This window comes from Chiloscyllium punctatum, chromosome 25 (assembly GCF_047496795.1).
Source record: "Chiloscyllium punctatum isolate Juve2018m chromosome 25, sChiPun1.3, whole genome shotgun sequence".
In the NCBI taxonomy this organism is placed as follows: Eukaryota; Metazoa; Chordata; class Chondrichthyes; order Orectolobiformes; family Hemiscylliidae; genus Chiloscyllium; species Chiloscyllium punctatum.
Window position 1 is genome coordinate 77,474,748 of NC_092763.1, and position 24,810 is coordinate 77,499,557.

The following is a 24,810-nucleotide window of genomic DNA, read 5'->3' on the forward strand; positions in this document are numbered from 1 at the left end:
TGTTAGCACAGGCTCATATTTTAAAACATTGCTTACTAAGTTGTTGGAATTAAGAGTTTATAATGGCACTGTGAAGGCTCTCTGGGTTCCGAAGAAGACTCAGATCAGACTCAATCACTGTTTCTCACTCCACAGATGTTACCAGGTTGACTGAGTTTCTTCAGCACTTGATTTTGTTTCAGATCTCGAGAACCTTTTGTTTTTATTTGCTGGGCCTCTCTGACCTTGGTGAATGACGGGATCAAGATTGCAATTGCCTGAACCAGTGAGATAAAACTAGTGAATGAAAAACAAAGAGCAAGAATTGAGGGCGTTGAAGTTATGTCCAGAGAAACAGAGGGGAGAAATAAAAGAATAAAGCGAGAAGGAAAGTGAATAGGATTTTTAAAAACAAAAACTATTTACATCCTGTAGAATGAATTAGACTTAACATATAATTACTTACTCTCTGGATCAATCACTGTACCATTAAAATTGTGCTAATGCTGAGAGTTACTTGCAGTTTGTGACCAGCAACTTGCAGATACAGCAATTATAAGTAGTACAAGGTTAATTGCAGCTTCAGATACTTAACTGCAATTTGCAATACCATGGGGTTTCTCCTCTTCATTATAGATTTTGACTAAATTACGTACCAATCATAATTTGCATCATTTTCAGCAAATTGATAGTGAACAGCATGGAATTTTCTCTTTCCCAATATTAGTTTGTGTCTAGGCACCCAGTAATAGTGGTGGCATTGAGCAGGGTAAGTAGTGAATCACACTGAGGTATTCTCACAGACAGCAAACCAGGAAGTAAAATGCACTGATTATCCTTCACTTTTAATTGAACTTGACAGAAAACAATACATATGGAATTAAATTAGAAGCTATAGAATCGTAAACAACTTTTTAAAGAGTACGAAATTTAACATTCCACAAATATAAGTTTGCACTATCAGGGTTTCAGCAATAATTATGAGTGTGCCATTATAATTAAGTGTGCCATTTAAAACCCAATTGTACCTCATTCTGCAGGATTCTCATTCTATGTTCATTTGTCAAGGGGTTTTACAGCAAAAAAAGCGTAAAAGGACAGGTTTTTGTCACTTCAGTGATTTCCAATGAATCGTAGTTGAGGGGGATACTTCAACATTACACCCTTTGCAGAACGGCACAGAATCACTCATAGTAATTTTGGGATTTTGGCATTTAATTATGCATGTGCAGACACTAGAAGTTGCATCTGTTTCAGAGGAATAATGATGGCGATCACAGATGATTTTGCTATCACGACTGTCACCAAACTTTGGGGCAATGTAGTTCCAAAAATTATAATGACTTATACAAGCAAATAACACATGACAATGAAAATGGAATAAAAAACAATGCAAATCTCGTATTTTATATGCTGCAACATCATGTTCTGTCATTTTCTTTAATAACCACTACAACTCAAATTGTACTGTGGTAAATTAGCAGGAAGTAAATTTTATCCTACAGTCAGCAGAGGAAGATCAAACTTTATTAATTGAAACTGCTTGCATACAAAATATATTGCACTTCAACCAAACAATATCAACATAAAACCAAATTATTTGTTTTCACTACTATGTACAGAGAAAAATATTGCCCCTGTTGCAGATTCATATACTGTAAGGTCAATCTACCTTTGTTAATCATCTACACTAAGTTAACACAATAGCCCATAGTGGACAGGTACATAAACAAAGCTTTTTCCTCCCCAAATACTGTACATTCCCAAAAATAAATAACTACAAATCATCAGTTTGGCAACAATCTTCAGGCATTTTATGCCTTTCAAACAGTACACTATTTAATTCTTTACATTTACTCTTGTACATCAAATGCAGAGTTGTAAAGAAAAAAGTGCCCTCCCACAGTCTGATCAATGCCATACAAACTTCAGTGCAAGGATTTCTGATCCTTTACTGTTCAGCTAGATGCATATATAAGGAAAATCATGAAATCATGAAAAGCATGCATTCTTCTGTAAAGGTTCCCCAATATTTAACCACACTTTTTATCTACATACATGTATAATACAATGTAACTGTCTTCTGCTCATTTAGCTTCCCTGATTTCTGCAACTATAGTAAGGTTACCCCCTTCTGGCAAGTTATATTGAAGGCACAGATCAAACAATATACTCTGTTGTAAATCTTTTCTTTAAAAAGGAGTTTCGCTAAGTGAAATGAAAATGGTTACATCACAAATGTTCCACCTGTCCACCAAAAGACAATGTGGACCATGTGCATCAATTGTGCACAAATGAGTTTCATGTCTTTGGCCTAATAGGTTTCTCTAAATGACATGTAAGCATCCGGTTTGTATGGTTAATGAAAGGAAATTTAGAGAGAACGTCACTCTACAGGAATGAGATTTAAGATACTCCATTGACCAGCACTTGCTGGTTGTCTGTGGGACTTTCTGGCTTCTCTTTCTTCTGAGCACGTTCCTTGCCCGCACGCTGTCGAGTGCTCTCGCCGAAAACATTTGGGCTGTGGGAAGCTTTTGACACGACACTCCTTTCATTATTGCTGTCAATTCTGATCTGGAACAAATTAGAAAGTGTTCAGAAATGAGATGCTGAGCCCATAACATTTAGTATAGGTCGGAGACAAGGCATAATACTGGAGCTTAGAAAACGTTTACCAAGATAATTGAGAAGTTTAATACAGTTCTAACTTTAGAGTTCAGGTGGAGCACAAATTGAACAGATTTTCCATATATTCTTAATAGTCTCATAATTCATGGGTTGATACAGATGAACAGATCAAGCCTACAACTAGCTGATAGATGTTATATATCATCATGCTTTCTATTGATGAGGAGATAGTTTTAATTCTGTTAGTTACTGATTGCATTGTTGATCAAGCTAAAGGCACTGGGATAGTGCCTTCAGCTTTTCCAGAGGTTTTTGTTGTAAGTCCCCAATATAAACACTCATTGGCCATTCTCCCAACATCTTCATTTTGAAGCTCCTTTTTAGGACTCACCTTGACCTTATTTACAAATCCCAATCTCTCTATGGAGTTGTCCAAATCTACCTCTGACTGCTGCCAGTCCATGTCTCACTCCATGTCCACTGGATATTGCAATTAATCTATGTGTGCATGCTCATTACCCTGCCTGCACACTCTCTGCTAATCTGTCAGTGGATGAATGTTTAGCATGTTCCTTTGCCTTACTAGCTGTTTGTTCACATTTATCAGTTGCTTTGAATCCATGATTATAACTGATCCTCCCAACTGTTGTCACATTGTGCATCATCCATTTTTCTGTAAACCATTGTTTACTGGATTATATTAAAATGGTGCTATATAAATTAAGCTATGTGCCTCAAACCGTTTTGCTGTGCTGCACCATAATGTAACGTCAGTTCATTCATACCTGTGATTCCCCATATACAGGCTTCCCAATCTTGATAGTGCCAGCAAAAAAAAGAGATAAATAAATGAATATTTAAAAGATGCCAGGAGGAAGAAACATCAAACAAGTGTGCTTTCAGTGAAATCCTATGAGCAGCATGCTAAGAATGTGGAAATTTGGACAAACAGATTAGTTTTCTCGTAAAATATTTCTGAAATTTCACAAACCCAAGCTTCCATAATTAGAAATAAGTGAAAGAATCCGTGTGAAGACAAATCAAACGCCGAAGACCCAAAATAATTACATTGAATACAAGTATTTCAGTAAATGTACACACCAAGAATAAAACATCAGTTACTGGGTACAAAGGACTTCCAGCTTGTGCTAAAAGGTGGCTGGGTCACGAGGAGACAGCATTATAATATACCACTGACCTTTTGACCGAACAAACAGCAAAAACTTAATGCAGGTCATACAAGTAAAGAAATACATAAAATAATCTGTCAATTTTTTACTTGCAATAATGCAAATTCAAATTTTGTACAAAATCACAAGAGAAAATGTTTATAAAAAGGCTGGAAGGGTTCAAAGTAATGGATGATGTTACAATACAGTAAGCATCTGACGCAAAACTGGAAAAGTGAACATCACTGTAAAATTACCACATCACAAAAGACAGAAATGTAGTTAGGACCAGCAGACAAATTAATGCCAGATTAGCAGAGCATGTGAAGGCTTCACACTGGACATGAAAAGGTTGGTTCCCCTTGGGGGAAGAGTCTATGATGAGACAGTACAATTTAGTTTCAAGGTTGCCAAATCATCTCAGAGGTTAGGAGATATTTCTTCCAATCAATGTAATGAATCTGTGGAATTCTTTACTGCAAAGGGTTGTTGAGGCTGGATCCTGAGGCTCAGACCATTTAGGAGAGACTTTAAGAAGCACATCCACACAGAAAGGGTGGTAGGTGTTTGGAACTCTCTTTCACGAACAGAACCATTCATTAATTTTAAATCTGAGATTGATAATTTTTTGTTAGCAAAAGTACTGTGTGGTAAAGGCCAAATAAGGTATATGGAGTTAGGCCACAGATCAGCCATGAACTCACTGAATGGTGAAACAAGCACAAGGGGTTGAATGGCTTACTCCTGTTCCTGTGATCATTAAATGCCGAAACACACAGTTTTATATGGCAAAGGAATCATGGGAAATCACAGGAGAGTTAAGTTGAGAATGAATAGATCAGCTGAGAATGAATCTCAGCAAATGTTGGAGCAGAATCAATGGTCCGAATGGTCCACTTCTACTGTGTCTTACGGTTTTCAATAAAACTCAACTTAAGCGCTTTGCTTTTTGCATCTTATTCGTTTTTGTCTGGAATTCTATAAATGTCAAGTCCAAACTTCTTCAGTACCTAACTTTCCTGCCTCTTTCTCAAGTTTTGGTTCCTTGTACACTATTTGGTAAACAGATCTATCTCTCCTGCACTAAATAAAGCAGCATATGTTCACTTTGTGCCTGTTATAGGGCTTTTGCCCGAAACGTCGATTTCGAAGCTACTTGGATGCTGCCTGAACTGCTGTGCTCTTCCAGCACCACTAATCCAGAATCTGTTATAGTTAATAGCTAATACTTGCATATTTGAGAAAATAAACAATGACCACTATTATTTTCCAGATCATTTGTTTTGTCAAGAGGAACAATTTTCACAAATGCAATTTGGCAGGCTTAGCTTCAGACTTCTTAAATTACAGAATACAGCCTTCATAAGCTGCACGTCAGAGTAGCCCCATTTCAACTGTGCAACCTAAAACCACAATCGAAAGGCTACCTGCAATGAGCCATCTGTCGTCCTGGTTTTTGAATCTCTTGATGAGTTGCGTTTACGGATGTCTGCCCTCAAGAATTCATCTAAAATGCCAAACGGATTTAAAAAAGATTTAGATCAGGACTGCAGAGCATAATTAAAGTATTCCAGCAGTTATCATCTAGTGGTATAAAACAATACACACAGAATGAACTTTAATATTTAGAATTCACGAAGGCATATCACTGTTTAGCTAACCCGGGGCGGCACTGTGGGTCAGTGGTTAGCACAAGGATCCCAGGTTCGATTCCAGCCTCAGGTGACTGTGCAAACTCCACACAGACATTCTCTGTCCACGCGGGTTTCCTCTGGGTGCTCCCGTTTCCTCCCACAAAGATGTGCAGGTCAGCTGAATTGTAAATTGCCCAGAGTATTAGGTGCATTAGTCAGAGGGAAATGGGTCTGGGTGGGTTACTGTTTGGAGGGTCAGTGTGGACTGGTTAGGCCGAAGGGCCTGTTTCCACACTGTGGGGAATCTAATCTAATCTAAACGTAAATATGTTGTAACCTGTTCAGTCACAGATTGCGTCAATTATCCAGCTTTGCACACAAAAAGAATACTGCTACAAAAGTAGCACATACTCATGCATATGCATTCAGAGTCACCCTTAGAAATTTGGCTCGTTTTTAAGTCAGTTTCATGTGGCATTTAATATTTTTGACACCCAACTTCATTTGGGTGCATTTTGCAAAATGCGATGAGCCAATCTTAGTTTAATGTTGAAATGCATGCAGATAACATAACCATACTCGCTAACTACCTGAAGTTGCTGAGGGATTTTTGTTGCTCCCACGGCCTCGACCTCCACCACGGCCACGGCCAGCACTCCCTCTCCTGCGACTGTCACCCCGGCGTGAGTACGGTTCCCTTTCTTCATCTGTTGGCGCCAGTGACCAATCACTCAGCTCATCTCTGTGCTCGGACTCAGTCTCAGAGGCATTGGACGCCTCAGAGTTATTACCTTAGCAGCCAGGAGGAGAGAAAGGAAAGAAAAACAAAACTCAGTTGTGGGATTGTAAAACCTTTGCTCAGCAAAAGCCGCTCCAATCTTTATCATGCAAACAACTGTGTAAAAACCATACGGCCTTACGTTTCTTAAGTTATTTTCACTTGGATCATAAATCAATCTTTCAATGCATTGCTGAAACTTTATAGAAAATAATATAAAATCCAGGTTCATAATTATATTGATTTTGTTGAAAGCTGTCTCTACTTTGATCAACTTTTTCTTAAGCTATCTACAACAGTGATAGCTACAAAATATTGATATTCAAATGTCACAGTTCCTTCAGCCAGACTATTTTCCTCCCATTTAACCTTCCCATTTCTCAGTTTCTCCAGCCACAAAGGCGGGGTATCCAGACAGCAACCATAAGCTAACAATTCCATATCCCGCAAAACCACAGCAGTTCCCATCGAATAATGAGGTGGGAAACTTGGCACTAAGTAAGGATTAACCTTTCTGGATGGATGAACAAAGATGGGCCAAATGGCCTGATTCAACAAGGGCAAGTAGATTTGATCACTTTTGACACTGTGAAACAAAATTCATGTACATGTCTCCTGTACAGAATCCAAATTTATTTGCTATTTTAAAAAAAATTTCATTGGGTAACTTATAGAGATAAGCTAAAACAATTTGTTGCACATGTAATGCATTCAAATTTAAAACCTTAGACTAGTCAATCGCTACAACTTTGCTGTTTGAAAGAGTGACTTGTCTCACAAACTGGATGCTTATAAATTAAGAATATTAAACCTGATGCATAGCCTGGGCCCCGTCTGCCACGCCCTCGACTACTGTAAGGTCTGCCCCCTCGCAAGTAACTTGTACTTTCATCAGTCGAGTAGCCCCTTTCTTTGTCAGGACGGTTTGCAGGGGTCCTCAATCCCGCACCCATCTGCCGAAGTTGCTCGTCGATTTGTAAGCGCTCCATGCGTAGCTGGTCAACCTCCTGCATAGAAAGCACAAGTACTTTCAGAATGGGCAAAGTGAACTGTAGTTAGAAATTAGGATTTCCAGAACCTACTGATGCTAAAGAAATGCAACTAAATTAGCATGAATTTAGATAGCAGAAACCACCCTAAAATAATCCACCACCTCTTTGAAGAAATAAAGTGGGCAAATAAAATGCAACTGTTTTGCATTTGGATTTCAGAAATTTTTACCAGGTCCTACATTGATTAAGCATAAGACTAAGGACACAAAAGGTAAAAGTATATCCACTGGATTTTGACTAATGCTGGCAAGAATATTTATTCTTTAAATTTACTGCAGTTGATAATTCTGAATTGGTAGAATGGGGGAGGGATAGCAAAGAAAATTATACCCATTAAGTTCACAGAACTGTTACAGATGGAGGCCGTTGAGCCATCACGTCTTGCACTGGCTCTGTCATGGTGCAGTAATGTAGCTATTGGATGGATGTGAAAGAAATGCAACTAATTAGCACGGATTTAGGTAGCAGAAACTGTCCCAAAATAATCCATCACCTTTTTGAAGAAATAAAGTGGGAAAGCAAAATGCAACAGTTTTGCATTTGGATTTCAGAAATTTTTATCAGACCCTACATTGATTAAGCAAAGGAGTAATCAAACAAAAGGAAAAGTATAACCACTGGATAAAGGCAATCCTTAAGTTTAAAAGTCACAAACAGGCTACATCAATCAATCAGAACTTCAAGCTTGAAAGCTAAGCCTGGACAGGGGAAAACTGGTACTGTGTCTTTGCTGTTGAAGGCAGGTTTTGTAAAAAAAAAGCTTGTTGAACAGAGACACTGAGGGTTTTACGTATATAGTTCTTTGAAAGTTGCATCATTGTTCAGACCATTGAGTGTTGGAGTTCGGACATTATGTTGAAGTTGTGCAGGATGCTGGTAAGGCCACTTTTGGAGAACTGGTCACCATGTAATAGGAGGGTTATTACAGGTTCACACTCCTTTATCCGAAATTCTGAAATCCAAAAATCCAAAATTTGTTCATGGAGTAGAGTGTGCCATTTTGGCATGTGAGCAGGTGACCCAACTCCACACCCTTGAACCACATCACTCAAATATGATGTGGTGGTGTGGCCCAGCACTGGCAGGCGTTACTTGTGACTCAGCACTCGCACTATTCAAATGTGGGTCTGCTGTTAGGTCATTTTTATAAAATTCCACTATTAAAATGTCAGTATTTACAAAATCTGAAAAATTCCAAATTACGAAAAACAACTAGCCCCAAGGATTTCGGATAAAGGATTGTGTATCTGTATGAAATCTGAGCAGGTTCAGAAAATATTTACTAGGTTGCTGCCAGGTCTGGAAGGTTTAAGATATAAGGAAAGGCTGTACCGGCTGGGACTTTTTCAGTACAACATAGGAGGTAGAGGGGTGGCCTTACAGTGGTTTATAAAAGCATGAGGGGTACAGGTGAGGTGAATAGCAAATGTGTTTTCCCTAGGATGGGGGAGTTCAAACATGGGGTTATATTTTTAAGTAAAGAGGAGAAAGATTTAAAAAGGACCTAAGGAGCAATGTTTTCACACAGAGGATGGCTCATAGGTGGAATGAACTGCCAAAGTGGCAGATGAAGTACAGTTACAACATTTAAAAGACATTTGGACAGGTACGTGAATAGGAAAGGTTTAGAGGGATATGGGCCAAATGCAGGCAAGTGAGTCTAGTTTAGTTTGGAAAACTTGGTTGGCATGGACGAGTTGAACTGAAGCATTTGTTTCTGTGCTGTGTGACTCAGAACTTAAAGGTGAGTCAATAAGGAAGACAAATACAGCTAGTTCAGAGACAGTTAGGACATTTCATTTGCGTATAAATGGGCCAGGATCCAAAAAAGGGATATATAATAAACCTAACAATTGTATAACGTTGAGATCAGTAAGGAAGTCGAAAGACAGTGGTGGATAAAGCGATTAAGCTCAAATCCCAAGACAAATTACGAAGGTGAAGGATGAAGTAGATCAAAAACAGTTGTCTTGTTGCTATGCAAGACATGTGCCAACTCTGGCAAACTACAGTATATACTTGAGTAATAGTCAACATTTTTTTGACTACTTTTTAAGGTTAAATTTATGAGGTTGAATATTGCATGGATACTATTTTTGAGGTGCTGAAATTCATGCCTGTCAAACTTCACACTGTATCATTAGCAGAAGCACAACTAATCTCTAAACAAATGAAAAAAAAACCCAAAACGAATTATAGTAATTCTGAAAACCTGGAGCGGACGTCAAGACTGGGAGGGAGTGGAACAACTGTTAGACTGGAAAGCTGGAGCGGAACGTAACGGCCGGCACACTTACTCAAACATTGATCTGTTATCTGTGAAAAAGTAGGGTCGCCTTTTACATGAGATTGACTATTACTCGGATATATATGGTAATAAGATAAATACATTATTTTTTGATACACAGATATTACTGTTCTTGAGACACAATTCCAGGTGTCAAATTAATCAGGGCTTGAGGAAGGTTTTAGGTGATTAGTCAAGAAATAAACCAACATTATTATGCCATTCAGCCACTCATTCCTTTTCTGTCTTTCAATTAGATCATTGCCTATCCATACTCCAACACCATTTACCCGCTATTGTTCCGCATTCCTTGTTACCCTTACTCAATAAAGAATTAGCAGAATGCAAACAATATTTCTGAACTTTCAGTATCAGTATATTTCACTTCCAACAGCAATTAACCCAAAAATCTTCTAAGCAGGTAGCAAGAGGCAAAGTGGATCCCATTAGGGACAATGAGTGAGAGATATGCTTAGAGGCGCAGGGAAAGCCAGGAATATTTAGTTTATTTCGTTTTTATGAAGGAAAATGAAGCTGACAAATCAATGATAGAGTAGAGATGGTACAGGTTAATAACAGACAGGATTTACTGTGAATACTGGTTATACTGAAATTGGTAACTTACTGGGTGGTTTGCTAGAAATGAAGTCCTGCTGTTCCCAGAGTTGTCACAAAAATCAAAGTTTTTAAAACTAAGTTCACAATATTCCCCAAACTACCTGATTTTCACACTCAGGTAGATAGAAAGCACGGACCAGGATTTTGTACTTAACAAGAATGAGTAGTTATTACAAGTAATTGAACTCCAGCTACAAATAAACACTTAAAAACCACTGGCGTATAACACTACAAATTAAAACTCAATCTAATTATAAACTCCCTCTTACACTCAGACACAAACAAAGAGACAAAGAAAAACAGGTTATGGACAGACTAAAACAGCTAAGTAGTGGTTCCTCATTAAGGGGTTGTATACTTCTTGGCACTAGATGAACAAGTGTACAATGAGGTGGATGTTATAGTTCTCAGTCCATGAAGGTGGCAGTCAATACTCAGAATCACAGGCACAGAAAGTAAACTTGCTCCAAAAGATCCAGAAAAATTCCATCTAGGTGTGCTCAATGGGAGAATTTGGATTTTGCGAACTTGGGATTCAACTCGTCTAGCAACAAAATCGTTGTGAGCATCTCTTTAGGAATAAGTTTAGATGTTTCTCATCTAGACATATATGAAATGATTCTGCGCTCAGTATGTACAATCAAACTACATCGATCTGATGCCAGTTAATTTAGCACTTGTCAGTTGCACCATGGAGATCGAACGATTTTGATACCCCATCTTCAGAATTCAGACTGCTAGGACGCTTGCACTAGCTTCCAAGTCATTCTTGATTCTGGGTATGTTTGCATGGTTGATTTGGCCAAATGACGTTGACTGTTTCAAAAGCTTCTACTTGGATGACTTCACCCACACGACGTGATATTTTCACAACTTGGAAAGCCTATTCAGCCTCCAGTTGGAAGTTATTCCACTCTGGGTCTAGACTTGAGTTGATCTTGCTGTGAGGGTCCTTTATTGGCTCACATTATGTAGATCATGGTGCTTTCCTGTCTATTGTTGCCATTCTGCCATAAATGCCTTCAGTTTGGTCGGACCGTGTAGTAGCTCTGATTAGACATTTGCAGCCAAATTTCTTATATAGGTGGGTCCATTGTTGTTTTTGTACCAAACATCTTGAAATGATCTTAGAACATGAGACAGCTTTGCAGGGGGTGGGTAATAGGCTATGTGCGCCACACTGTTCCCTGCATTTTGCACCTAATTTTCGTGCCTATACTGTTTTCAACACCAAAAGCTTGCAGGTGTTGTTGCCCAACTACAACATTTTCGTACGTTCTGCCATTTTGAGCACTCTAACCATTCTTTATTTCAAGAGGTCTTTTTGAAGTTCGTTGATAGGTGTTGTGGCAATTATGAGTTCCATTATCTGCTCCAACCATTAGCCACAGAAAAGTAGCATTTGTTGAGAACATAAGAACTAGGAGCAGGAGTAGACAATTCAGCCCTCAAGCCCATTTTGCCATTCAATACGATCATGCCTGATTTCATCTGGGCCTCAACCCCACCTTTCTTCATAACCCTTCAGTATGTTATTAATCAAAAATCTGTCTATCTCCTCCTCAGATTTACTCAATGTCTCCGCATCCATTGCACTTTGGGGTAGTGAATTCCACAGATGCTATTCTTACAAGATATGACAGCCTGATGTACTGATTCCTGTGGCAGTCTTGCAGGACATCAATTCACAGTGCTGGAAGCTGAAGTTCTTTCTTGCATGCAGCTGTACCACTTGAACTTTCCATTCTTTCGTGGGACCTTTCTCACCTTCCAGATAAGGGTGGTGTATTGACTCAGTGTAACCCCTCATTATCAATTACCATCAGCATCTTCAAAGCTGGTCAATTAGTTCTACAACTGCATAGTCCATGAAACACAGCTGCAGCCTTTGTTTAAAAAGTCTGAACGCAGAGTGGATCCATTGCCTTTCAGTTCATGATGGGGGATTTGGTATCAATCCTCCTCTCTTCTTCTGTCTTTTCACTTGACATTTAACTTGGTACACTTCTTCTGTGCTTTGACCACTGTAGCTAGAGCTTCATGTATCAGCCTGAATCTTGTTTTAGGGGTTGTTCTTTTGGATCTGGATCGTTTCTGAATGCAATTCTTTTCTCATTGTTCTAATTCATGCAAGTGTTTTCTTAGTTGAGAGTATTCAGAAATAACCTTCAGAGAAGGCAGGTTCAACTCATCTGGCTGCATACATAAACCTGACCAACTTGGAGGTACTGTCAGTTGGACAAGAAACCTCTCTGCACTGCTGGAACTTTTGGATTGCTGAGTTGCTTTTTCATTCAAGGGATGTTGACACCACTGGCAGGGTCAGCATTTACTGCACATCCTTAATTGCCCTTGAGAAAATGTTGATAAGCTGCATTCTTGAATTGCTGCAACCCATAATACCTGATGAATTCCAAGATTTTGACCAAGTGACACTGAAGGATTAGCAATATATTACCAATCTAGATGGCGGGCAGCTTGGAGGAGAACTTACATACTATTATACTGTTTGCTCCTGCGCCCCTGGTCTTCAAGCTTGTAAAGTTGGTCTCATTTGTTTTTTTCTGTCAGAAAACAAAATCTCAGCTGTGCACCATTTAATAATATTCCTGTTCTCAAATATGTAACACAGAAGAGGTAAATGGATTCTGTGTAAATAAAGATCGCTCTTGGGTTTAAACTAATTTATCCAGTACACATTAATCTCCAGACACAGCCTGTGCCTAAGGTGTTTCAGTACATTGTACTATGGCCATGTGATAATATCCAAGTACTTGGCTAATATCTAACATTTTGATAACTTAAAGAAACATCATTCCAATGTAAGAACATAAGTGAAATGGAAGTGTTCATATGATAGTCTACTTTGTGCCACACAAGTGACAGGGGCTTAACGTCAGCAGCTTCACTGATGGCATCTAGACACTGGAAGATGTTGCTGTTTCTTTTGAATTTTTAAGAGAATGAGTAGATGCTGTATTGATTTAATGAGTTAAGGCTTTAACTGGCTGATCTAGCCAAACCAGGCAGCTAGTATCTGTGGTCAACAGATGGATCTTATTTTAAATTTATGCCTTGAATCTGAGTAAGATAGCATAAATCACCTATTTGCAGTATAATAAATGCTTTCAGCAATCCTTGATTAGGGAGGAAAGATGAGAAAATAATTAAAAACTGGTTAGTGTTCCCTGTGGTGACTATTACACAGCTCCACATACATGTACATATGGGGATATTAGAGAAATTACAGGATCAGACTTGGGTGTGATGACCTCGTGGAAACAGCCTACTGATGCTCACTGTCTTCACACAGGAAGAGAGGTACAGGAAAGGAAGACAGAAAAGTGCATGAAAGAAGGCTTTCTTACTCTGTGGCCGTTTACTGGAGTCTGCTGTAGAGGATAGGAGGATGAACTGTGGTCCACATTGTAAACATGGACATGTATGTCTTTTTTTGCTCAACAGAGAATGTACGCAATACAACTTTGTTTCAACATGAATTACCCGACCAGAACTGGAGAAATGCAGAATGAAACAGAGTCGAGCCACTGCTTCCACATGGTTTCTCAGGGATAAGAGCAGTGAAGATTTAGGTTATTTAATGTTGCATATCTGGGGAGTAGGAATTTTCTTATTGGATTCTACAAACCTCCATCTGCAACTCAGGAAACAAAAAGCACAAACAAAAAGAACAAATAAAACCAGAAATTTTGTTTAGAGCTTTAATTTAAGAAAGTACAGATTTTACAAAAGTGGCAAAAATGGCATGAATTAAGGGCAGGTGGTGGGGATGTGGATGTTCTGACAGGGAACTGAATGTGCATCCATCTTTGAAGTTGCAGGATATATTGAGAAGAGTTGTTAGTGTATGAAGTGAGCTATCAGAGGAAATGGTGGAGGTGGGTATTATTACATTTAAAAGACATCTGGATGGGTATATAAATAAGAAGGGTTTGAGGGATATGAGCCAAATGCTGACAAATCAAATCAGGTCAGGCACAGATGAACTGGATGGAAGAGTCTGTTTCCGTGCAGTATTGCTCTATGATTCCATAACGTATATCGGATATTAGGCTTTATAGATAGAGGCATTGAATTGAAAACAGGAAAGTAACACTGACCTTTCAAAGCTTGAGATAGGCCCAACTAACAGACTGCATCTGTTTTGCTCACCTTGGAAAATTGCAAAGGTTTTTGGAGGGGTGCAGAAGAAATTTACCAGAATGGCTCCAGTAGACATGGAAAATCAATTCTCAGTAACTGTTAGTACAAGTACTAGAGAATACAGATTTAAGGTCTTGAGTGAGATGTGTGTGTGTGTTTGGGAGGGGGGTTGGGTGGAAAGGGAAGAGGAGGAGGAGGAAAATGTGAGGAAGAACATTTTAATGCAGTGAGTTATAATAACCTGAAACACACTATCCACAAGATGGTGGGAATGAATACACCTGATGATTTTTGAAAGGGAATTGGATGGGTACTTAACTGAAATAGCAATTGACCATAACACTGGTCTTAACTGGACTGCTATGTCGGGAATTATGTAATGGGCTGAACGGCCTCTTTCTGCCCAGTTCTACCTCCTACCCAAGATTCACAAGCCTGACTGCCCCAGCCGACCATTCGTCTCAGCCTGCTTCTGCCCCACCGAACCCATCTCCACATACCTTGATACTGTCCTATCCCCCCGATCCAGGAACTCCACACATACGCTCGGAGACACCACCCATGCCCTGCACCTCCTGTAAGACTTTTGTGTCTCTGGCCCCCAACGTTTCATTTTTACCATGGACATCCAGTCCCAATACCTCCATCCCCCATGACCAAGGCCTTCAAGCCCTCCAGTTCTTCCTCTCCTGGCATCCCCACTGGTACCCCTCCACCGACACACTCATATGTTTTGCTGAACTGGTCCTCGCCCTCAAAAATTTCTCCTTTAAATCCTTCCACTTCCTCCAGACAAAAGGGGTAGCCATGGGCCCCAGCAATGCCTGTCTCTTTGTCAGTTACATGGAACAGTCCATCTTCTGCTGTTACACCGCCACTTTTTCCTCCACTACATTGACGACTGTATCGGTGCCACCTCATACTTCCACGAGGAGGTTGAACAGTTCATGAACTTCACCAACATATTCCACCCTGACCTCAAGTTCACCTGGATCATCTCTGACACCTCTCTCCCGTCCCTGGACCTCTCCATCTCCATAACGATGATCGACACAACACGGATATCTTCTATAAACTCACCAACTCCTACAGTTACACCTGGACTACACCACCTCCCACCCGTAAAAACGCTATCCCTTATTCCCAATTCCTCCATCGCATCTGCTTCCAGGAGGACCAGTTCCACCACAGAATGCACCAGATGGCCTCCTTCTTCAAAGAGTGCAATTTCCCCTCCTGTGTGGTTGATGATGCCCTCCAGTGCATCTCATCCACTTCCCTCACCTCCGCCTGCGAACCCCATCCCTCCAACCACAACAAGGACAGAACCCCTCTGCTCCTCTCCTTCCACCCCATCTCAGCCTCCAGATACATCTTCCACCATTTCTGCCACCTACAAACGGACCGACTACCAGAGATAATTTCCTTCCCTACCTCTAGGTGCATTCTGTAAAGACCATTCCCTCCGTGACTCTCGTCAGGTCCACACCCCCCCCACCAACCCACCCTCCCTTGTCACCGCAGGAATTGCGAAACCTGTGCCCACACCTCCCCCCTCACCTCCACCAAAGGCCCCAAAGGAGCCTTCCACATCCATCAGAATTTTACCTGCATTTCTACACATCACTTACTGTATTAAGTTGCTCCCAATGTGATCTCCTCTACATTGGGGAGACAGGACACCTACTTGCAGAACGCTTTAGAGAACATCTCTGGGACACCCACACCAACCAACCTAACTGCCCTGTGGCCGAACACTTAAAACTTAACCTCCCACTCTGCCAAAGGCACGCAGGTCCTGGGCCTCCTCCACTGCCAAACCCTAACCACCCACTGCCTCGAGGAAGAACGCCTCATCTTCTGCCTTGGAACCCTCCAACCACATGGGATCAATGTGGATTTCACCAATTTCCTCAACTCCCCTTCCCCCACCTTATCCCAAATCCTATCACCATTACTCCCACCTTTATCTACCTATCACACCTTCCCCCTGAGCTGCACCCACCTCCCATTTATCTCTCCACACCTTGGCTCCCAAGTCTCATTGTCCGAAACATCGATTCTTCTGCCCCTCAGATGCTGCTTGACCTGCTGTGCTTTTCCAGCACCACACTCTTGACTCCTTCTGCACTGAACATTACTCTACAAATATAATAACCCTCAAGTCCTTTATTTAATGTTTTACACATGAAAAATAATATGCAGGCATTTGGCATTCAAGGAAGTTACAATGTTTCTCAGGAAAAACAAAGATATTTAAATCTGCAAAGAGATGTAAAATTGCCAAGTTAAATCACTGCAAAGAGAAATAAGAGGGAAATGTAAAAGTAGTTTATGGAAGAGGGATAAAATAAAGAACTGCAAAAAACATGCTCACTGTTTAAAGGTGAAAAGAGCTAAGTGGTCAGAGAAAGCAAAGAGGAGAATGGGGACAGAGGGAAGGAGTACCATGGAAAGGAGGAATGTAGATGGTAAGAAGGGATGTAAATAGAAAGAAAGGGATGACAGCAGAGCAAAGGGGAAGAAGTGAGAGGGAGAAGGAAAATGATTTCAACATCTGGGACAGGTAGGGAAGAGGAGGTGCCTGGAATTGATGAGGTAATGGAAAAGAATTGGGGAGAGAAATAGGAACAGCAAAGATGGAGGAACTATCCAATATTAGGGAATGGACAGTAAACCCTCACAACAGAGGCTAAGGAGGAGCCTTGTTACGTTCACCCAATAAAGTGATAGGGTTTAGGTCAAAATTTCAAATCTCTCTTCCAGATTGGTTAATGGGCTGCAAATTCAAAAACTTCTGTCAGACCCACGAATTAAGCTTAAGTTTACTCACAGGCCCACTGGCATACTGGGCCAAAGTCATATCAGTTTGCATGACTGAAAACAGACAACACTGGGTGGAGCCACTGCATTTGCAGGCCAAGAACAGGGCACCAAAGAGAATTCTCAGCAGATTGAGGGTGGTAAATGGAACATCGGAATTTGAAGACAAATGCAACAAGGGATGGGGATGCAATCAGCAAAGTGGTCTATTAAAAGTATGGCTGGTTTGCGATGCAGTGTGATATCAACAATGCGGTTCAATTATCTTAGCAGCTGAGTTCACCATGAAGGATTCTCCTTCTTAATCTCTTCCCTTCTCTGAGGCATGGTGATCCTCAGATTAAAGCACTACCAGTCATCTATCTCTAACAAGAGAGCAGCCCTATCTTTGGTAAGACTATTGGCAACCTTACCTTTTGCTGTTAAAAGAGGAGGTTTTTAGTTACTGCATTTTAAGAAAGCAGAGATGGTGATCCTCGGGAGCCACCTAGAGGATCGTGTTAAAAGTATTGGAGATTGCCAAGGGAAGTTCACTTCAATACTAACAAATACTTTTTAAAAATGCTTACTTTTTAAATCTAAATTACAATGCCTCATCAGGGTACACTATTGTCTGGCGTGCAAGGTCTACCATGCAGGGTTGTGATTGAGTAAGAAAGCGTAAAGAGAATGATCTGAGAAAGGATGGACAGGGGTGACTAAATAACAAAAATTATTGTGTAAAGTTAAAAGCAAAAGGGAACGTTGGTATACAAGACACAAAAGAAATGTTCAGAGGAGGTGTAAACAGTACTGCAATATAGAAGATGGGAAAATCATGGAAAATTCAGGTGAAGAGAAGGTCCTATGCATGGGAAAGTGGTCAAAACTTGAGAGTGAACCCTGGTGGTGTGGACTACCCAAACTACCATCAGGAAATTTCCATCCTGAAGTACAAGATTACCTTCTTCCACTTACACTGTCTGCTGAATAGCTTTCCTCAACCAACAGCATCTACTCTCTCATGGAAAACAGAAGTGGTGTTCAAGGTCAGAAGTATGATAACTCTGTGTTCAGTCCGGAAGGTTGTACCAGTGGATGGGAGACAACAAGATACTATTTCCTTAGCTTGAAACAGTGTAGGGGTCAGCGCAGAGAGGTTAGTGTGGAATTTAGAAGTTTGCAGCAGTTCACAGAAATCTGATGGCACACAAGTCATTTGACCCTTTGTGCATGCACTGCTCTTCACGTGAGTATCATTACCTGGTGCCAAACTCCTGGTTTCCCTCCATATCCTTGCTTATTATATCCAACTAATCAGCCATGTCCTCTTGGATGCCTTAACTGAACCTGCCTCAATCACGTTTCCAGGCATTCCATACCCTAATTACTTGCAGAGTGAAAAAGCTTTTTCTGATATCAGCCTTGCTTTTTTTGCAAATCATTTTAAATTTAGACCCTTTCATTCTTCTTCCTTTTACAAGGAGGAACATTTTCTTCTTATCTACTCTTTCGAGCCCAATCACGATTTTAAAAACCTCTATCAGATCACCTCCTAGCCTTCCTCTCTCAAAGAAGAAAACTGTCAACTTTTTCTATCTATCCTCATGACAGATGAACATTTTCCTCCAGCGAATTTCAATGAATTCTGGCTGACTTCACTCAATTTTGACAATATAGGCAGTGATATTAGTAAAACAATATCGGCTCCATTACAAAAAAATTTAAAAAGTTAGGAATCAAAAGGTTATCAGTCAGTCCTGCAAAGGAAAATTTTAGTTCTTACCTTTAAATAGTTCAGATGGTAGTCCAATAGAACACGTGCATTGCTTATGCTCTCCTTTGTTCCAACAAACACAAACGGAACCATGCCCTGTAAGTGATTTTTGAATTAAGTATTTTATTTATGCCTGAGTCTCAAAATTCTTGCAGATTACTAAATTATTTTTGGGAAAAAGCTATAATGAACATAAATCATTAAATATTTAAATACTCATGACCAAATAGCAAGATATACTGTAAGATGACTTTAATCGGATTGTGAAGCAGATGGTTCATGCTTTGTTAGCACACATGCAAGTTCTGGTTCACTGAAGCAGCTTTGCTAATCCATTATGTACACACGCACACACAACATTCAGAGCCACTATGGATGCTGAGAAATTGACTTCTTCTATCAATGATGAGAATCTTGGATGGTTAGCCATATCTATTAGAGATAATATTGAGTGATTCTATTTATTTCCCCTACAAGAAGTCAGAAACTTTGGTTATTTTTGTGCAGTAGCCCTTGAACATGACATTCTATTTCTAGCAAATTAAAACAGATGGGATAGATAGATATTTCAGAGGATTTTGTTGTTATAAACCAGCTTGATTTATGGAGATGATACCTTTCATTAATTCGGAAACGCTTTCAGCTTTTTCAGCCAATAAAAGTAAAACTAAACTTGTCACAAGGAGCCTTCAAAGTCAATAAAGCTATGCCTACAAAGTGATGAATTATAAATCTTCATCCAGCACAGGTGGTCAAACAAAAGAGTAGAGAAGATTTTGTCTAACATTTTTTATCACATTTACGACTTCACTAACAGCATTCATCGAAATGGTTGTGAACTCTCACTCACTCTTCTCCTCCCCCATTTATTTCCTGGTGTAACTCACGTTATTTCATGTTAGTGCTGAAGGGAAGGCATAAATTCCCATCAGATACCCTGGACTAAAACCCTCTCAACTTGGCATAGGAATTTGTGGAATTCAAATTTGAACTAACAGTCGCTGAGCTCTCTGGCTGAGAAGGACTCGGCAATATGCAAGCCGAGGGGCAGCTGTTTGGAACAGGGGTTTAGCTTGTAAGGCCAAAGGAAGACCCCCACAAACACTTCAGCTCAAGACAATGAACATCAGCCTGCAGAGCAAACAACCAAGACATCTTGGGGCCTACAAATTATGAAACCATTCTAGTTGTAATCATTTGCTCGGACGTAGAGATACAGAACATTGTATGACATGCAAACCTGTTTGCCCTGAATGGCCTTCACACAATCAGCAATACCTTAACCCACACCCATCCAAGAGAAATAATGGTCATTCAAAGCTACCGGAAACCCACTCACTTCAATTGGAGTATCACTCACACCTCACCGAAGCTCATTCAGTCCCGAGAGAAGGAACAGCAGCTCAGTGATCCAATCCAGATTTAGTGGGAGATAAGGGAAACCGGCAATGAGTATAACTGGGAAACCATGATCTCTGGGGTTTGTTCAGCAGGAGGTGCAGCCAGCATCAAGAGAATTAGCCACAACCAGTCATAGATTCAGGGAAAGGAGAGTGAGCAATCTTCCAATCCAGAACCCCCACGTACTGATGAGAAGTGACTGGAGAGCTGAGAGACCGACTGGGACATTACCAGTGATATCCACCACTGCTCAAGCCAAGAGAAGCCACTTGGGGGTGAGCATAAAGTCATCGAGACCCTCTGTCCCAGCTCAGTGAGATAGGGTAGGAAAGGTGGGCTTCAGGGCTGATGGTGCACTCCCCAGGCAAGGAAACAGGATGGGATTTGCATTTACTATCTCTCCCTCTGCCACCCAATAATTAACAGCTAATTAAAACCCGTACCAAGTCAGGGCTGAAAGGGTTAATTAGGGTGTTACTAGCTGTCAGACAGGTCTCATTTCACTTGATGCATCGCATTTTTTCCCCAAATATTCATTTTCTTGTCAGGGATTATATATATTCTCGATTTTGCTTGTTTTAATAACATTAGAGTTTCCTTTGCCTCTGAAGCATCTGCCTCCTGTGATTTTCACTACATCTCACTAGATAAGCCCAGTGTCAGAACCAGGGAGCTGGTGCACAAAGATTGACCAGCTGCCTACAAATTGCATAACCAATCTATGAGTGTAAAGACTTTCTATTTATATTATCATGTTTTCAGCCCCTTCCCAACAAACTGTCAAGTTGCACTGATCTACTTTCAAATATTTTCATTTAAGTGCCCAAAAATGACTGATCTTCCATGAAGAACAGGACATTTTACCTCTACTTGAACAAGTGGAAAATTCTGCTGTTTACGAAATCATCTAAACATTGGTACGGATACAAAGTGTCCATTGAAATAATAATAATTCCTGATGAAGGGCTATGCCCGAAATGTCAACTCTCCTGCTCCTCGAATGCTGCCTGACCGGCTGTTCTTTTCCAGTGCCACACTTTTCGACTCTGATCTCCAGCATCTGCAGTCCTCACTTTCTCTTAATAATAGTTAAGTCCTTCAACGGGACTTCCAACTCAAAGACAAAGATGAGTGACTGGTCCAGGTTTCATACAATGATTTCTACTGAGATTGGTCATAAAGAAGGATTTAAGAAACAGGTTCTGGCAGCTCAGTTAACAACTCACCTCACTGTCTGGGGTTTCATTACACCCAACTTCAAAGTATTGTGGTGTTCATTTGATTCAGAAATCAGACAGCCCTTAATACTATTCTAAAGATTGCATTATCTCAGATTTTAGTCTGATAAATGCTTCAGATGCTTCATTTAGTTAGTGAAATGATATTTGTGAAGTTTCACGAGCTCAAGCCATGGTTCCTTGAAGCTACAATGCTTCAATGGATTATATCATAAAATGCAACTGCATAGCTAAGTTTTGTTAATTTGTTATAAATGCTGTAACATTTTGTTTATAAACTTGATTTTTAGAATTGGATGCTCAGAATTAGTCTACTGAGAAAATGCAAAATTAACATCAAAACACATTTAGACAATATTCAATATTTGAATCATTGTGTATTCCATTTTAAAACTGTGGAAGATTTATATTCCTATATTCCTTGCATATTGGCGTGTCGGTGGCCTGCAAAATTGTGATCTGCATCTTTATTACTGCAGTATGAAATATGAGACAAACCAAGTGCCAGAGAGATAGATATACAATAGATGTTGTGTGATTAAGGTTAATTCAAGTGAACCATCTATGCTTCCAAGTGTTTTGTTGGTCATGGAATCTCTCTGCAGATTGCAAATGATTGTTTTATTTCAATATGAAGTCAATGAATGCTAAAAGAACTGACTATTTTTAAAAATCTTGTGTATCTGCAGAATTGTTGCTGTTATAGACTTGATGAAGTCTTTATTGGCACATACGCAAGGCGTTAATTTTTTTTCCATGTTCTTTTCTTTTTAATAAGATTATAGTTTGAGGATCTGACTCATATTCTATTACTCTCCCCCCCCCCCCCACAAATTTATCATTTGAAATCCACTCTAACTTATTTCTGAAGTAAGGGCTCACACAGAAATTATTGTTGCAATAATTTATCCAGTAAGCTCTTTTTAAAAAAAAAATGTTCATTTAAAGGGCTTGCAATCTGAAAACACAGCCTTGGCCTTAATATATTTGCCTTGAGTCATGATAATGTGATTAATTTGAACTGTACACTCTAAGCAAGTGCTACATATCTGATGTCCTAGAATGTATCAATATCATTGAATAAGCTGTACTGATGCAACATTTTCTTCAATTTCTAATGACTTCGGCTCCGGTGCTTTTCAAATTTATTTGAAGAAAAGCTAGAGAACAATTTTAAAAAATCTTAAGGCAAAATTTATATTGAACAATTTTGTAAATGCACCTGTCTGAAGCCGAGAAAAACAATTTGCTGCAGCTTGTGCTCTGTAAATACATATTGACCAGTAAGAAGAATAGTAAGATTTCCTCATGTTAATTTCAGATAGTTTTAAAAAGGAAGACAATTTGAAGCCACTTTTTATCTCAATTAAGGTTCCCTGACTCAGGAAAAAAAAACTCTTCTGGTCAAAATGCCAATAGAGATCCTTACCTCTAACAACTACGAAAAAATGAGAAAGGAAGAAACAAATAATGCGCATTGCTAATTTTAATTGGATTAATTAAAAAAAAATACAAGTTTCCAGAATGATAAATTCTAAGGCCTGAAGCAGGTGAGCACGGATTTTGTGGCTAGGAAACTGGCTTCACTGCTGAATGATTTAAACATTTGGCATTTTTAATATTTTCCTCTGAACTTCTAAACTATAAATTGAGTAGGAGCTCATAACTCCAGCACGATAATAACTTGCTGTTTCAAGAGTGAAAGCCTGAAGGGAATAAAAGACGGTATGGCTTCCTGTTGTCATTTTTCAGTCATTTATCCTTTTTGCATCAGTTAGATTATTAAATGATGACTTGTTAAAAAATTGGTTATTTCAGCCATTTAAGCTTGTTTTATTCAGGGAAACCTGATACTTTGAAATGTAACCATTGGAGGTATGTCACTTGGAGACATGATGCAACTGACTCCATCCTTTCAGGCACAATAACTTTCCAAGATGTTGCATAATGATCAAATGCCAACTCAGACTTCTTAAATTCATACTGGCATTCTCATGATACTGCTCTCAGCAAGACAGAGATAGTGCTGCCTTGGAAGGAAAGGAACCTTAAGCTATATCGAAGATAACACATTAGTGTTCTACCTAAAATGTCGATGTAGCCGTGTGTAAGGATGTAAACATCTAAATGCCGTTAAAGACTTAGTGAGTTCATGTAAATCAGTTAAGGGTTTGCAGACACACACATCTAATATTTGGTGTTCATATGGAGTACTCAGTTTCTCTTTGGTTTAAGCTCGAGCCTGCAATTTCAATATAGCAAAGGTGTATCCTCGAGATTTAAAGATGGACTGGACACGTTTTCTTTCAGGAAAAAAAAAGCACAAAAGTATTCCTATGGCATTGGATAAAGTAATTAGTGACATTGGTTGAGAATGATAGAAATGTTATGTCATGTATTACAAGGGAAACTGCTTTCTCACAACCATGCAAGTCAAATTATGATATAGTTGCCAAAAATTCTTCATTTGCTGCAGGAGAACAAATTCTAACATTTTCTGTGAAATAGTTGCAAGCAACTTGCTTGCAATGTACATTCATCTATCATTTAATCCCAGCTAAAACAAAACAATGTCAAAACATGTTGTGTTCTACTCATCAGAACAGAAATGCAAGAAAACCAACTGATCTGTTTGAGGCAAGTTAAACTAACTTGCAAAGTTGACTTGCCACTTTTTAATTTAATCAGTTGCCTCAAAGATTTAACGGTTCCTGCCATTCCTCCATGCCAACCACAGTTTAATCAATCCACATCCACTTCCCATGCGATATAAATTGTTCTTTCCTTTCAAAAGTTGTTTTTTTTTGCATTTCAGTCGTGTTTAGTTTAAAAAGACAGCTTTGATTGCATGCATCTGATTAGCAATGTTTAAGGTCCATGTGACAAAACAACTGCGTGTATTTAATAATTTTTCTTTATAAAAAGCTATACTTAAAAAATGCTAAGTAATAAGGAGCAGACTGGAAACAGGTACATTGAGGTTAGAGTACTTCTAGCAAGTTTAATAGCACATAAAAGGTATTAGATGGAAATCACGTTTGGGGTGTGGTAGTGCATTCCACAATATTAATATGGTGAAACTTAGGAGTTGGTGAGAACTAACAAGTGGAATGTGGGTGCAATTTATGTGAAAATGTGAGGTTGAACTTTCTAGATGAATCAAGGGGCTGAACAAATGTGTTGGTGGGGGTTGGGAGAGTTTGAGAGGCAGTTGTTAAATGAGAAAGTCCAGGACATGCCAAGCTCTTCAATTGTGTCAGGTCCTGAGGTAGATGGGTGG

At 39.5% G+C, this 24,810-nt stretch overlaps 1 protein-coding gene across 5 annotated transcripts in view; it reads right to left on the reverse strand.

Moving 5' to 3' along the window:
• Positions 1-1,487: 1,487 nt before the first annotated feature.
• Positions 1,488-24,810, reverse strand: part of fmr1 (fragile X messenger ribonucleoprotein 1) — a 71,748-nt gene continuing 48,425 nt past the window's right edge. For 2 of the 5 annotated variants that reach the window (XM_072595602.1, XM_072595598.1), the window contains exons 11-16: positions 18,901-18,987; positions 7,003-7,198; positions 6,004-6,204; positions 5,207-5,286; positions 3,396-3,425; positions 1,488-2,556 (exon numbers count right to left, since the gene is read on the reverse strand). In XM_072595602.1, coding sequence (XP_072451703.1) covers positions 2,386-2,556; positions 3,396-3,425; positions 5,207-5,286; positions 6,004-6,204; positions 7,003-7,198; positions 18,901-18,987 — 765 coding nt within the window. In that variant the 3' untranslated portion in view covers positions 1,488-2,385. The remainder of the gene's footprint in view (positions 2,557-3,395; positions 3,426-5,206; positions 5,287-6,003; positions 6,205-7,002; positions 7,199-18,900; positions 18,988-24,810) is intronic. The other 3 variants (XM_072595600.1, XM_072595599.1, XM_072595601.1) reach the window with 3 other exon arrangements.